Source organism: Mytilus californianus, unplaced genomic scaffold, assembly GCF_021869535.1.
Source record: "Mytilus californianus isolate M0D057914Y unplaced genomic scaffold, xbMytCali1.0.p SCAF_15, whole genome shotgun sequence".
In the NCBI taxonomy this organism is placed as follows: Eukaryota; Metazoa; Mollusca; class Bivalvia; order Mytilida; family Mytilidae; genus Mytilus; species Mytilus californianus.
The window spans coordinates 17,046,391-17,063,688 of record NW_026262637.1 but is presented as its reverse complement, the minus strand read 5'-3'; the positions used below and the strand labels follow the sequence as shown (position 1 = coordinate 17,063,688).

Genomic DNA, 17,298 nt, shown 5'->3' with positions numbered 1-17,298 from the left:
TCATGTAACGAGTTCTGAGGCTGTGGAGTAATAAAACATTGCAAATACAACACACTATTAAATTACACACACTGAAATTTATATACGCGTTCAATCCATTACACTCAGATTTCCTCTACAAGAAATCACAGAAACGATATAACATTCTGCAGGTGATTCTTATATAGTTATATACAATTATGTTATGCAAATATCTAATAAAAAATATATCAAAGCAACAGCTCAAATAGAGGTACAGCGATTTATAACAGTGTTTTTGTTTATAAAATTAAAAATCTTAATAGAGCTGAGGTAGAATTAAACAGCAAATGTTCTTGGTCAAAAGCATTGCATATAAATATATCACATACAAAAAGATATATCCTTTGCGAAAAATAAAATAAAGGTAAATAACAAACAGCAAAACAAAAATACAAAATACAAAATAAAATAAAACATTACGCAATACTAATCCTATGACAATCTGAGGTTACATTGAGGTGCTCCAAAGATAAATCTCTTCCTACCTCATTACAGACACTTGTCGTGTTAAGTATACTGATTGCAAATGAGAATACAAGGATTAATCGCATTCGGTAATGTAATGCCATATTCCTCATAAAGAGAACTGGACAGTGGTTCCGACAAGTTAAACATATTGTTGGTCCTTTTTCGTTTTTTGCCATAGCATTGTCGGTTTTCTTAGATTAAATATTTCTTTCGTATCTTTCACCTCTCTTACGGTCAACTTTGGCGTAGATACGCGTCAAACAAATCATGATTGCGTCTGAAAAACGTTTATAAAATAGCTTCAGCTTTACCAATAGAAACCCTTGATGCAATATATGAAAACAACATGGCACGAAATATAACTTCGTTACTATATTTGGTATCAAATTACAACAGCTACTAGCTGTGCTATGAAAAAAACAACATAGTATACATGTACGTATATAAAGAACAAGGGAAAATGAGTTCCCCAAAATTTACTTTTACATGAGGAAAATTGTTAATTTATTTAATAAAAGATTATTAAACAAGCAAACAGAGTTAATATTAATCCCAAAAAAACGAGATAATATTTTTTGCAGCAATTGATATGTGATCGTATTATATAATTTAAATAAGGCTTAATGGTCTTGTCTGCTCCATATTGCAAAAGTAGTCCCTGCAAATCGGTATTCCCAGAAGTTAGGAAAAGTGGGGAAATGTTATTTTCATCTTGTAAATTTACATTAGCACCGTTATTTAAGAGTACTTTTAAGGCTTCACTGTGCCCATTAGTCGTTGCAATTGATAATGGAGATCTTCCTTGGTTGTCGCAGATATTTGGATTAGCTCCATATTTAAATAGAGTACTTATTAATTTTACATGCCCTTTTCTTGACGCAATGTATAATGGTGTCCTGTTGTTTTTATCAACGAAATCTACGTGTGCATTGTTTTCCAGGAGTTCGGTTACAACAGCAAGGTGGTTTTGATAACACGCTGCAAATAATGGAGACCTTGACGTGTTATTTGATAAGTTTACATTTGCATCTGTCTGAAGAAGATACTTTACTATTTCTTTATGTCCATTCTTTGACGCAATAAACAGGGGTGATTCACCATCATGGTTGCATGAATTGATATTTCCTCCTTCTTGTACAAGAACGCGTAAGACCTCTAAATGACCTCTATCCGAAGCGCGATGTACGGCAGATGTCCCATCATTTTTGCACAAATTAACTGTAGCTCCACGTTTTAACAATTGTACAATTGCCTCAGTGTGTCCAACAGTTGCTGCAAGTATTAACGGTGGTGTTCCAGAGTGATTTCCTTTATTAATGTCTGCATTTTTATTTATGAAAAGATCCATCGCATCCCAGTGACATGAATAGGCAGCTGCTAGAATAGGGAGAAGATATGCACTGTCTGGCATATTGACATCCGCACCTAACTTTAACAATTCTTCAATACTTGCTAAATCCCCACGTAAACAGGCAGCCGATAACGGAGTTTTGCATCTGTGGGGATTCTTTTTCTTTTCTGACCAACTGGCCGTTATTGGTAACAAAGCTCCATTTATACAATTAGAGCTTACATGTTGTTGTATCAATCTCAACATATCAAAATTTCCACTGAAGCATGCGAGTATTAAAAGTCTAGTTTGTTCTGTTTCACTTGTACCAAATATTATGTCTGTAGATTCATTATTGGACAAAACCAAGTCAATAATAAACTTCAAAAGCAATGTGTGCCTATAATATATAACCCAACTGAGAACTCGAATTTGGTATATTACTGAGTTGTCAGTTTTAACTATTTTGTCCAGAAGTATATCTTGACTTCTACTTACAAAGGAATCTCTAAACCTGTCTTTATTCATAACTTTTTCGATGACGCTCTCCCCTTGATTAACGATATGTGTCGATATACTGCCAGTTTGAATGGACAAAAAGAGGTCTTTGATTTCTTCATATGCCTTTTTCCCTAACATCTTCAGAAAAAAAATCAGAAATGGTTCATAAGTCAATGATTTGTTCATGAAAACATCAAAAAGTTCCATAGTCGTGATATCTCTGTAAATCCTGTTTCCCAAGGACGAATAATGTTGCTCTCGTACTTTAACATACAAACATTGACTTAATTCCTCGGGTATTACCCGCACCTTATGAGCAATGTAGTTACTGTCTAGGTACTCTATTATCAAATTAGGATATTGATTTCCGAAATGGGAAGCGGTAACTTCGAATATGCTATCATGGATGAATCGGAACACACCATCACATCATGTCACATACGTCTCCAACATATGATCTAAAGCATCTAACAAATCCAACTCGGGCGTCCCATCGTTAAGCCGACATTTATTATAAACTAATTGCTTGACCTTAATTTCTGGAAAATCGTCCTCCGATAATTTCCCTTTGTTGATCATGCATAAGACTAGTGCTGCATAATGGGTTTTGCTTCTACACTTCAATTCATCTAACTTTTCATATAAACATTCATGTGGTTCATTGAAAAATCGCAATCCAATATCTTGGTACTTTTTCTCATTTGCAAAAAGGCGACATAAAAGAGGAAACATAATGTTTGCTGATTCAAACGACCAGGACGTATACTTATTTGGGTTTATACCTACTTCAGAACAGTGCTTCTTCAGGATGCATCGTTTTTCATCTTCGCTTACACAAAACTGCGTACTTTCTAAGTCAACAACATGTTTTAGGAAAAATACCGTTGTCGATTGAAAGGCGCATAGCATTTCAGTTGCCTTAAATACTGATTTACGACACGTCATAATCAGTTTCGAACCATTCTCTAAAACTGACAACAGCAGCTCTTGTCTTCGTTCTAATTTATTCACCTTGTCAGGATTAACTCCAAAGACGCCTAATATATCATCATATAAAAATATTTGCTTTTTGTTTGCATTTCCGTATTTAATAATTTCACTTGGAGAATATACTGGTACTAGCTGGTACCCTTTTTGCATATAAATCAATGCAACATGATGAGAGGTAGCCGTTTTTCCTGATCCTGGACTTCCAATTATCATTACGCAATTATGTTTGTTAATGGCTGACATTACTTCCTCAGAAGCCTTAGTTACTGCAAAGGTTTTTTCATAAGGAATCCATTGTTCAATTACCTTGAGATGAGATGCTGTAATATGAAAATGAATACTGATATATGACGTTACATGTTGAAAATTAACACCTTAAAACCTTAAACATAATTTTAAACAAAAGAATAAACAAATAAACACGAAGATAATCCGCTTAGAGGTAAACACTCGGGTTGTGTCTCTTTGATACATTCCCCACTTCCATTGTCTATACTATAATATAAAAATGCTGGCAGATTTCACATAGAAGGTTTATCCCCAAATATTATAGTTTATATTCGACGGAACTCTTGTTTACCTATGTTTAAATCTCATAAATATAATAAAAAGATAAAGATCAAGGTAAAACACTTGAACAACAAGAAATGATTGTAACAGGATGCTGTTACGAAGTCTCCCATACGAAGCTCCCATAATTCGTTATTCCTATGGTCGCCTGACATTGGGCAAAGTCCAGTACAAATTGATTTAGTCCAGTAAAGTGATATGCATTAGTGACGCCTAGAGACTGACCCTGCATGTCATTCAAATCTATGTGAAATGATGAATAGGAATATATATGGTTTAGGGGCGGGGATCTCGACCATTTTAAAAGATATTAGAACATTTGGGGTTGGGAGAACCCCTGGGGACTGACCCTATATATTATTCAAATCTTTGGAACATGATGAACAGGAATATATATGGTTTAGGGGTGTGGATCTCGACCATTATCAAGATATTTGAACATATTCAAATGACTGGGGGTGGGGATGACCCCTTGCGTCTTACCATGTTTATTATTTAAATTATCTTGGCATGACAAACAAACATATATATGGTTTAGGGGTAAAGATCCTGACCACTTACAAGATATTAGAACTTTTTAAAATGGCAGGGGGTCGGGACGACACCTGAGGACTTACCTTGTTTATCATTTAAATCATCTTGGCATGACCAACCAGAATATATATGGTTTAGGGGTGGGGATCTTGACCACTTACAAGATATTAGAACTTTCTCAAATGGCAAGGGGTCGGGACGACTCCTGGGGACTAGCCGTGTTTATCATTCAAAGCATCTCGACATGACAAACCAGAATATATATGGCTTAGGGGTGGGGATCATGACCACTTACAAGATATTAGAACTTTTTCAAATGGAAGGGGACGAGGATGACCCCTGGGGACTAACCCTGTATTTCATTTGATGTGCTTTATCATGACAAACCAAAATATATATGGTTTTGGGGTGGGGATCGTGACCACTTCCAAGATATTAAAACTTTCTCTAATAGCATGGGGTGGGGGGTAACCCCCGGGGAATAAGCTTTTATTTCATTTAATGTGCTTTATCATTTAGAACATTTTCAATTATAAAGATTGTGTCTATCACTAACTGTTTTCAAGTAATAATCATTTTAAAATAAAAAAAAAATAAAATCCCATAGGGTTCTATAGTAAACCACTCCTTCCTTTATGCCCCTCAAAGTACCTCTTTATAAACCCCGTTGCACAAACAAAACCCTGATTGCACCACTAGACCTGTTAGTATAACATATCGTGAAACCCTAAGTTAATCTGACCAGTGGTTTTGGAGAACGGGTGCGGACAAGTTTGGCGGAAGAAGAAGAAGAAGAAGAAGAAGAAGAAGAAGAAGAAGAAGAAGAAGAAGAAGAAGAAGAAGAAGAAATAATAAGAACTGAGCAAAAACAAAAAGTCTTCCCAAACTTCGTTTTGGAGACTTAAAAATATGAAAAAGAACAAACCGAGGCTTTTACTGCTTCAAAAAGTTTCGAATTATCATAATCCTAATGTCAAGCAATATATGATAACTAATATGCTGGCTCATTGGTTTATATTTTCTCTATATTTTTGTTTGGTTTCGAATGAAGCACAATTGAAAATGCATTTTTTAAAACTATATAAGTTGTTATATGTAAGAGAACTCAAAAATCACTTTTTTATTAAGATGTTTTCAATGTTGTCTTTTGTCTGAAGAATTGTCTTTTTAAAGACTTTGTTTTCTACATTAAAAAAGGGCTTCGGTATGATTGACTTTCCACCAAAAATGACGAAGATATTGATTTCTTGGTGTTTTGTTTTTGTCCTTGTATTTTTTGCTTTTGCTATTTTGTTTTGTATTGTTTTTGTGTGCTTTGTGTAATATATAAAAAAAATGTTTGTGCTGTTTTCTTTCGTATTTTATGTATACGACATTACACTCAAACGACGAATTCGTAATCAACTTGACGAAAGAACACGTTCAGAACAATACATATTCTTATTCAACTGATTCCTGAAACAATATCAGGTATCTCAATAGATAAAATGTTTGGCACAAAAAAACATGTAGTACGGCCGAATTCTCAACGCAAATAGTATTTTATCTTTTACGGGTAAAATTGAATAAAAGTTTGATGTGTATTCAATTATTGGTGAACACTTACAGATAAAAATCGACTAAATCAGTTTCAGTGTGCAATACCAAAACTTTGAAAACCAAATAAAAAACATCAAATATTTGAGTGCATATATCATGTTTATAGCAATACTCTCAAGATTGAAATAGATTGCAAATTGTCTTAAGTTTGTTGTTTATACAATTAAAAAGGAATTTATAAAACCCAATTTTAAAACAAATCTCTTTAGTGGATTACTGCCGTGCTGTATGTTAAAACAATTTACGTTTGTTTTTCAAGTTTTAGGCAACCTACAAATAAAGTTAGACAGAAAAACAATTACAAATATTCGTAATTCAAATAACGAATTCAAAGTACGGTATGATTGTCAGGGAACAAATGAATCCATAAACACAACAGGACCAAGACATGAACAATTTCCTGTCATCACAAGGCCTTAAAACCCAAACTAAATAGTAAGCTACATGTATACAAGGGATGATAATATGTGAAACAATCCAGAACAGAAATCCAACAACTTGATTCATATTATAGTTTTCAACGCAAAATAGTTATTGTGTACAGCATCCGACAACAAGCTTCTGATGGACGGTTCGATTCCGAGAGGACCATCAGCTCAGTAGTCAATGTGTGGGTATTAACATGATTTACATTTCGTGAATTCTTCGTTCTTAAATTTAGCAATAGTTGACCTTAAACAGATTTTAATATCTATATATTAAGGTCTCTCTTGTCATAAATCTGTGCACATGTTCAGTTAGTAATACATACTTGATTTTCTTGGATTGAGCGTTCAAGATGAACGTAAATCGAGAACAACACTTCAGACGCACCAACTTTATAATTTGTTGATTTTATTTTTCATTTTTTTGGTACTTGGTTGATATTGCTACTGATGGACAATGAATCCCTAAGAGTATCATTAGCTCCAAAGTTAGTGACTCGGTAGTGTACATGATTTATATAAAAATAAAATTAAAGTTCTAGGTTGATCAAAAAAAAAATGTTTAGTGCTTCGGACGATACAATATGTATAACTAACAATACAACTATTATATTTCAATTTACTTGTGTACGTTATTTTATTGGACGCCATTTTGTCCCATGTTAGAATTGTCTTTCTGACATTGTTTTACATTCCCTCTTTGTTAAGTATTTAATAATATTGTATTTATATTGTGTGATAGATAAAATGTATTCGTTCAGTGTAATATGTTTAATTGTTTTTGTTAATATGTCTTTTTGATCGAGTTAAGTCATTTCAATTGATATTTTATAGTGTATCTTTCTATATTGTAATGTTAAACTACTGATTTAGGTTAGAGTGAAGGTTGGCGCCTGTTAAAACGTTTAAACCCGCTGCATGTGTTTCCACCTGTCCTAAGCCATAAGCCTGTTGTTCAGTGGTTGTCGTTTGTTGATAAGATTCATATGTGTTTCTTGTTTCTCGTTTTTATATAGATTGGACCGTTGGTTTTCCTGTTTTACACTTGTCATTTTTGGGCCCTTTATAGCTTGCTGTTCGGTGTGAGCCAAGGCTCCGTGTTGAAGGTCGTACTTTGACCTATAATGGTTTACTTTTTACACATTGTGACTTGAATGGAGAGTTGTCTCATTGGCACACATATTACATTTTCTTATTTCTACATATAACATATTATTCCTTCTGATCAAAACCTCCCTTCTCATTTTTTTGTAGTTGAATTTTATTGATATTTGAGATAATATTTATTGATTCTTTGTGTTTTAAAGTCACCCGTTTATACATTTTCTAATACTCACATCTAACATTTTCGGGAATGCATTCTTTACCATCCTCCTCAATGTCTTTAAGTTTTCTCTGGAGGCTTTTTATAACTGCATTATCTATATGTACATTACCAGCAATTAAAATTGAAAAATATATATATATATATGACAACAGGGGAGTGAAGAGCATTTACTCAAATGAAATACATTTGTAGCAATTTAAATTGAAGTTAGATAAAATTATTTGGTTTGAACAGGATGACACGTAAACTATACTGCTAACAACAAAAATGTGTAATCACTGATGATTGTCAAATACGGGTTGCTACGAGTTATTTACGGAAAACGTAATCCGTGGGCAACAAAAACAACATTGCCTCTGCTTTCACGGATCCTGTGAGTTGTGACGAGATATTTACGGATACCAGCTAGTAATTTATTGATCCTTGCGATTGACTTCGAGTTGGCAATCAGTGAGGAGTCGTAATAGTAATTTGTGTATTTGAAGAGGGCACAAGACTGAAAATTGTCTAAAAGACTGAATATGACTTGATAACTTGTTCTTCAGTCTTTTAAGAGCTGTTCAGATGAAAATGGCCGTTTCAGTTCAAAATTGGATTATGGTGTATGAATCGAATAGTTTTGTTTTAACCTTGTTATCGATACAATTTGAAATGACGCGTAAGTTTAGCTGTTGCAAGGTTTTCCATTGTTTAATTACCTTTCATATTTTGTAGTACTTTATGCATTTCATTTATCACTTCAGTGGACAGTTCAACTTCAAAAGACAGTTCCTGGGATGAACAACATATTCTTGCTATAATCTAGAGAAGAAGGTAGACATACATCAACTGCATTGTGTAGATCAAAAGCAACTCAATCACAAAAATTATAATGATAATGGGAATAAAAAAAAATTTTTGAATAAAAATCATACCGTACATGTACATGTATCTTTGTCTCAAGTTACTTTAAAAATATCAAATGGTAATAGTGTGCAAATCAAAGCTTTCACTAATATGGCAACAAACATAACTGTATTACAGGTTTGCCATTATCATTCATACCATGGCCTCAAAAGGATAACATTGTACTTACATAAGCAACCGACTTTAAAATCCCATCATATTGTTCATCACTAATCTCTTGAACGTCAATAATATCATTACAGTAATACTGGAGTCTCTCCAATTCACCGTCTACGATGTTCTTATTCATATCCAGTTGGATATTTTGTGATTTGATGTCTATAATCACTTTATACATTACTATTGCAATATCAATAGAAATGGTTCTGAATATTGGGCTATCCATAATTGCTGAAATGTAAACACAGGAACTTCTAAATAACAAATTATAATTGGATATTGTTGACTTAACAATATTAATGAGTCATCATATAACATGTAACACAAAATAACTATATTATAAAAAGCACAATAGCAAAAATACCGAACTGCAAGGAAAATTCACAATGGAAAGTCCATTATCAAATGGCAAAATCAAAAGCACAAACACATCAAACAATTGGAAAACAACTGACGTATTCCTGAATTGGTACAGGCATTTCCTTATGTAGAAAATATCTACGCTGTGTTGTGCTAAAATGTTTTTTTTTTTTTTTTTTTTTAAATATTATAAAAGTAGTGAATACATTTAACAGAAATATTAACTTTTGTCAAAAATAAACCATTGTGTAAGCGTACCTAATTTTTTGTAAAATACACTGTTGCATGCAAGTACAGAAATGGTAGGCAAGATGTAACTTTCGCGTCGTGAACAAGCATATCACCAAAGATACCTTTAAACTCATACGATCATCTCTATGTATTTTTATAACAGTTATGGAAATTATCTAACCTGCAGAATGCTTTTCCTCTTCGGAAACCGCTGTTGTTTCCAACACTTCAGCAAGTTGCTTGTTGACCTCATCCAGTCGCAAAGCGCATAGAAAATGTTTATATGCTGTCTGATTTCTAATTTTTCCGATTAGTTCTCTGACTTGGTCAGATCGATTTGCTGTGGACATAATGTCGCTTGAATCGTCTATGGACAATACTTCAGTTGATATCAAGCTGTCAATCACACTTTCCAGAGAAGTAGTTTGTTGGACTAACATGAAATAATTCTTTTCCAGCCTAATCGTGCATTCATTTATTTCTTCAAAAGAACAGTTAAGATTTGAAATAGTATTTAAAAGGTCTTTAATAATTCCTGTTTCGGTTATATTCAATGAAGGATCAATAACATAAATAAGGAACTGCAGGGGCACTCCGAAAAAAAGTGACAGATAAAATTTTAAAAAATGTACTAAAACACAAATTTGATCCACTGGATTCACCCCTGATACTTCAAAGTTGAAAGAATTAAGGCCGTAAATAGTAATAATGTTGCAAACAGTTGCATATGGGTAACGTTTCGAGTTCAAGTCGAGGCAATGCAATGCCTTATGTAATAAAGTCGTTTTACATCTTTCTTTGATCATATGAAGACAAAATGCTGACGGCTCTAAAATAAAAAAAAATTCTTCACCTGTGAAATGATTTATATATACATAAAAGCGTTTAAGATATCAATCCAACGACAAAAAGCCAGAAACACCTAGGTGACAACATACAGTCTTCAACAACAAAAAAAGAGGACAGAAATTTGATTCAGGCAATTTGAACATAGCCGTGGTAATTTGTGTCAAGGTATTCCATAACGGTCAACAAATTCATGATGGTGTCCGTAAAATTTTATTAGATGTGGCTTCATCTTCACATCAAGGAACCCTAGGTTTAATAGCTTCCATGTAAGCGGTTACCATCAATTACAGCCATCATGATAGATGGTCAATTTCTTAATGTTATTCAAGATATGAGGTATACTAAACTGTGTCTGTGGTATCATTCCTGTCAAGTTAAATGGGAAAATTGCGTTAAATATAGTCCCCATAACAACTTTAAATTATCAACTTTCAAAAATTTCTACCATGTAATGGACCAACAACACGGGATGGCGAATTTAAATGTGTATTCCAATGTAACCAACCTGATCGCTTTAGGTTTTTTGCTGCCGCATCTACTTTTGTATTTATTATTTTCTCAGTCAGGCAGCTGTTTTGAAGACCAGAGTTACGCAACGCATCAATTAATGTATCTCTGACGTTGTAAGGTCGATTCATTAGAAGATCAATTATCATTTTATTTCTTGCAGACTGATTTGGGCATCTTTTGACCTTCTCTCGCTCTTCTAATGATATAACACCTTTCGATATTAGACAATCCAGAACTGAGCCATCAAGTGTTGTGTTGTTAACAAGTTCATGATAGTAAGGGTGAATCATATGTTGTAATTGAACTGAAATATATAGTAATTATTTGTAAAGATGAGAATAACAAGTCAATGTGATAAAAAAGGGCACATGCATGATAGAACTTCATGTTTTATAAATTGCATTTGTTTTAAAACCTATAGGTATAATTAAACATAAATAATTATGCATCTTTTGCTTTCTTTGTGCGAACCTGATGCAGTTAAATCCAGAAAAGCTCTTCAGACTCATGAAAGTTATAAAGCATTGTTTCCATAATTAACTGCGATATTTTTTTACATAATGAATTATCATCGGCTTACAAGTGAAATAAACATGTCTAATGACATCTGAGGGGACAATTTCAGAAGACAATGAAGGTACCAAGGAATATTGAGTAAATATACATCATCGAATAATGTAGAATTTGTTTTAGTAATAAGTTGTTATATCGGTGGATTGATTTCTTAATCAACGTTTGATACAGACTTCAGAGCACTTTAGACACCTGTGTGAGGAAAATCATAAATTAGAGACTATGTGTCGTCGATGACCTTAAGTGAACAATATACAAAAAGTGTATACCTGACAATTAATGTGAAATACTTAAATGTATAATCTGTCCACAGCTATGGTGTTACAAGGCATGAATATTCATATAACAAGTTCTACTTATTAATAAGTGGATAGAACGGAAGTGCTTGATGAACAGGAATAAAATAGATACATCATGTATTACCAGTATGAAGTAAATTCCCGCGATACACACATGCGAAATAATTGAAGGACAGTTGTCTGACAAGTGTGGTATTATTGGAACTGACAAAAATGCCATATGCCATCTTTTTTTCAGATCATGGTTTAAATTGAGGATATCGCTGGTACGTCCTATAAATGCTTGAAGTAAAACATTGCGATATTGTGAAAATACAACTAATGTAAATTATATTGGATCAAATTCTTAATATCATGTTCATGATATAGATTGTAACATTTTTGAATATTCTTATATTCTCATTTATGAATGTGTTGTGTACGTACGAAGAAGTCTAAATTTATTTAGGTTATTGAAATATTACAAGTATATCAATATGACGCAGGTTTCACCTGAAATTCTAGGGAAGAAAGTCTGCAGTGTTAAGTGATCAATCTTGACGTATGTAACAGAGGCAGAGGCAAAGAGTATATTACGCAATATAGGCCAAAGGTTACTTTTCGGTTGTTTTCGCCCATGCTTCTGTTATTTTTGACATTAAGTGTGCAACACGATTTAAATGAACTGCACAATTTACCAAAATTTATTTATACTTGTATTCGTAAACAGATAAAATTTATATTGTCTTTCACATTTAATTTGAATAAACTGTTCCGTTTGTCCCGTTCTTAATATTCGTCTTTTAGTAGCGTAGCTGCCATTTTGAATCTTATAAAAAACAGATAAAAAACTAGAGTGACGAAAACATTTTGTTTGATAGTATGTTCAGTTATCGGTATTTATTTCAGTAGGGTTTATATATCAAAAGTGCTTACCTGAAATTCGCTTACATACTATTTCTAGTCTGAACGTTGTGTATTTTAAGTAATAGAACTGATTGTCAACAAATTTACAAGTACATTTCACAATGAAACAGAGTTTCATAAGGTCGGCCTTAATAAATAAGAAGATGTATTACCTTCAATTTGACACACTTGTCTAAATTCGTCTGTTGATAGTCGTTCTTTCAGTATTTCCTTGTTTTCTTTAATTGCATGTTCTAAGCCTCCGGGATATGTCCTATCAATATGTTTAATGATCAACTCAGGAGACATTCTGAACAAAATATATGCTAACTTTATATGGTTTGGTGTCTCTTTATTTGTCCTGTCCATTCTGCAAGTAAAACATGTCATATTACAATTCAAGGTAACACTTAACATAATATGTTTGTGTTTTATTTAAAAATAAAGAGAGTTTCACGAGCGGATAATATAAATTCACTGCCAGGCTTTCTAGATGCTTTAAATTATGAGTTTACATATGAACGATAAGTACTCTTTTGTGTTAGTCTTTGTGGTTTTTGACAAAGTTAAGCACACGGACACTGTTTCGTTTAAGACTTTGGGGTTAATGATACCATACTGGGCTCAAGTCTACCAGTAATTGACGTTGTCGAACGATCTGTACTACTTCTTAAGAAATTCCTATCAGCATAGTAACAAGTAACAACGGTAAGGTACTATTAACAAATGTAGTAAAGTGTAAAGTACACTAACGGAACGAGGCATATAAAAGCAATTGAGGTTTAAACACGTTGTTCTTTTTATTTCGTTGTAATCTGTAATCGTTTAATTTAAATTAAAATTTGAGGTTGAGTATAGGTCATTATCTGAATATATTACTTGCATTACTGTTAAAGTATAACCAAGGAATTGCCTTTGACTGTTACAGATACAAATTTAAGCTACTACTTTGGCAATTACAAAGTCAAAACATATTTGGTTTTCAAAAATCATGCATATAAACTGCCAGCCTTGCATCCGACATGAGTCATATTAACTTTTGATCAGAGAGAAAACATTAGTCGATGTCAGAATGAGAAAAAGAAGCAGACACAAATCTTTACAAGTTTTACCTTTCTAAAAAGGTGTGGACTGCTTCGCTCTATTCAAATTTAAGGTAATATGTGTGCATGTGCTTGTTGGTTTAGTATTGGAAATGTGGTATTTTTAGATATCGATCGATATAAAATGGATGTCTTAGACTTGGAATATCAATTTTTGTATATATATCAAGATGAACTTTTCTGAAATTTTAAACTGACGGCTGTTCAGTGTTGTGCGTTATACACCAATGCTTTTAACATTTTGTTCACTTTACTTGTTGAAAATTAAAACATTTACAAATAGATACGACTCTGGAGGTGTGCCTAGATTGGCATAAGTTATAAAATACAGATAATGCATTTTTGTAAACATTGTATAGGAACATTGTTTAGCAAAACAAATCTTGCATATTGCAGATTAACAAAGCAAATAAACACGTATTAATAATTGATATTTCAATATTGAATTTCAGTGTGCAAAATATGCATAATAAAACGAACATGAATTAATGACAGTTGATCGGAACTGAAATACACATAGTTAGTTTTCCGGCATTTGATGTCTTATCCTGAGACGAGAAAAGTCTGTAATTCTTTATCTCATTTAAGCCAATAGCTGTTGCTGTATCTCAGCCGCATCATGAAGCAACCAATCAGAATCTATATGTGATAAGTAATTATTTCAAGATGGCCTGTATTTCGACTGAAACTAAAAGCTCCGCACCGTGATGCGAAGCAAATAGTTCTGTTCATTAAACATAGACCCGCCTGAAAGTGTTTAAGTAGTAAACGATCATATCCATCAAGTAAAAATTGTCCAAAGGTTAAGAACGTTTATTTGAATTAAACAAAAATGTTCGCTCAAGTAATGAAAGTATTGAACTTACATAAAATGTATAGCATTAGGGATGATGGTGTCGGTTGAGCGCTCGCTAACATGTTTAACCCCGCCACATTTAGTATGCGCTTGTCCCAAGTCAACAGCCTGCAAGTCAATGGTTGTGGGCACTGTCTATCATATTTGGTTTTTCCTTAGTATTTTATACATACATTTTTCGTTTGAATTGTTTTACATTTTGTCATTTCAGCGCCTTGTATAGCTTACTATACTAGTATGGGTCTTGCTCATTGTTGAAGGCAGATATTTGCCTACATCTACGTCATTGGTTATCATACATAATCTTCTTATTTTTATATACATCACAGGTATTAGTTCTCCCAAAAGGTATTTCATAACAAGTCGTATACAGTGCTTAATTTTCCTTTAATTTATTTCCAAAGTATAACCATCAGACTTTTTATGCATCTATACGAAGACAAAGAAAAGTAAATGATGTTACAGCTTTGTACAAGGTTAATCTTAAATACTATCTTACCTTTTGTCATCAGCTGGTAATGTTATTCTTAAATTGATACAGACACTATTGGCTATATGAAAGTAAACCGAATATATGTATTCTTAATAACTCGATACTTTTTTCAAATCACATACATATAGTAACAGTTTAAGATGAATCGGAAACACTAAACACGATTTCAACGGAAACTATATGATTGCAAATTTGAACTGATAAAACAGCAGAGGATGTTGTTACTATTAGTAAAACTGAATAATTAATATATTTTTATATCAATGTTTATAGTTTTCAAATTATTAGATTTTTTGGACAACAGGAAGGTTATATAATTAAATTTTTCATTCTCCCTTGTGTAAATAATCTTTCCTATGATCATTTGAAAATAAATATCCTGCACCAAATTAAATTGTCGATCACAGTTTAGCAAGAACAAAAAAGAATTATATGTCCATGCAGAATTGTCCTTGAAAATATCAATATTAGAGTGCAGTATTGTAGGACGTCTGTGACCACTTTTTACCTTTTATTTCTCCCCAATAAAACAGATCATAAATCCAGGCTAATTGTGATTATTGATGATGTTTAAAGCGGTAGCAGACCATAAGTTTTCGTTGATGAGCTCATTAAATGATCTATCTGCTCCCTCAATTGTCTAGTTTTCTTATATTAAAGAATATTTTGAACGGTGTTATAAGATGAGGATATTTTTTCTCCAAAATTAAGTTTCCAGGAGGGCACATACACATAACCAAAAAATAATTTCCTGGTCAGGCGGGATGAAATTTATACAAGCGGCCAAGGCTCCCCGCTGAAAAAAACTGTTTCCCCTGGTCAGCCAGGATGAAATTTTCACAGGCGGCCGAGGCTCCTCCATGAAAAAAAAATTGATTCCCCTGGTCAGGTGGGATAAAATTTTCACAAGCGGCCGAGGCTCCTCAATGAAAAAAAAATTTCCCTGATAAAGCGGGATGAAATTTTCACAGGCTCCCCGATGAAATTTTTTCCCCTGTTAGGCTTTCATGATGAAAACGAATGTTGAATGTTGAAATCGAATGTTAAAAAACGAATGTTAAATGTTGAAAACGAATGTTGAATGTTGAAAACGAATGTTGAATGTTGAAATCGAATGTTGATTGTTGAAAACGAATGTTGAATGTTGAAAACAAATGTTGAATGTTGAAAATGAATGTTGAATGTTGAAAACAAATGTCGAATGTTGAAATCGAATGTTGAAAAACAAATGTTGAATGTTAAAAACGAATGTTGTATGTTGAAAAAAAAAATAAATGTTGAATGTTGAATGTTGAACCAACTTGGCATCCGTGTGGAATACGATTGTTTTCAACTCGAGACCATTAAATTTTCAATTTTAAAGTGCGAGGCTTATACAGCGTTTAGAATTCTTCCAATTTAATTTTAAGAGTGGTTCGGTGGTGTAATCTGTAAACTATTTCCTTATGTAATGTTACAGAACGACGTTACTCGCATAGCAGCATTTCGTGCAACGCTTGCATTGGGTTGAATTAAACTCTTTATACTTTAAAATTATAATATCATGTTTGAACATTTTGTAAGCTATTTTGATTATTCATTAATATTTTTATCATTCTCCCATCGAATCGTCAAATATACAGTTACAGTAATTGTCAAAGATGAAATCATCTCAAAGACGGCATTTTTTTAAAAGTTGCATTAGATGTATTGGAATAACGAACGTTGATCACATGCATTAGTATAGAAATAACTCTCGGCTTGCGGATTAAGAACCCTTCTACTTTTAAGTCCGACGGTATCAGGGCTGAAAAGTCACTTGCCTTTTTGACTGCGGGCAGAATTACTTCACTACCAAAACACCCTTGTAGCAACTATTTTCGAATGGTCATTAAAATTGGTTAAAGTTGCCGTATTAACAAAACGCTCCATAATTTATTCGAACAGTGGCAGCCACATTTTTTTCTGTGTCCCATCATCCCGAACCTATTTTTCTAAAATCTATTCATGTTTATTACACCTAATATGTATCATGTCTATCGGCTGGGTATAAAGCTTTACCTGTTACTAAGATGTTAATTCCGTTCGATCAATCGACCAATTTTGGTATATTATGAGTAATGTAATGCATCTGATAATATGTATACAGACTGACAATGAAAGGCAAATCGCCATATTCAAAAATATTTTCATTTGTAATAAACGAATCTGGATTTTTTTTCTTATTCAGTTACATGTGTACCATTTTCTGTTGTACATGTTGAGATATTTAAGTAAACTCTAGTTTTTTATCAGATGACAAATGAGATTGTGGCTAACCATCGAGTTAG

The 17,298-nt window shown here is 33.0% G+C and overlaps 1 protein-coding gene across 1 annotated transcript; it reads right to left on the bottom strand.

The window, feature by feature from the left end:
- Positions 1–57: 57 nt before the first annotated feature.
- LOC127725549 (uncharacterized) lies at positions 58–15,107 on the bottom strand. The gene is made up of 8 exons (XM_052232608.1): positions 14,996–15,107; positions 12,711–12,907; positions 10,776–11,084; positions 9,603–9,902; positions 8,841–9,061; positions 8,464–8,566; positions 7,776–7,859; positions 58–3,630 (listed from the first exon to the last, which is right to left on the bottom strand). The coding sequence occupies exons 2-8, from the start codon at positions 12,904–12,906 to the stop codon at positions 2,750–2,752; spliced, it is 2,094 nt and encodes a 697-aa protein (XP_052088568.1). The 5' UTR covers position 12,907; positions 14,996–15,107; the 3' UTR covers positions 58–2,749.
- Between the last annotated feature and the right edge of the window lie 2,191 nt (positions 15,108–17,298).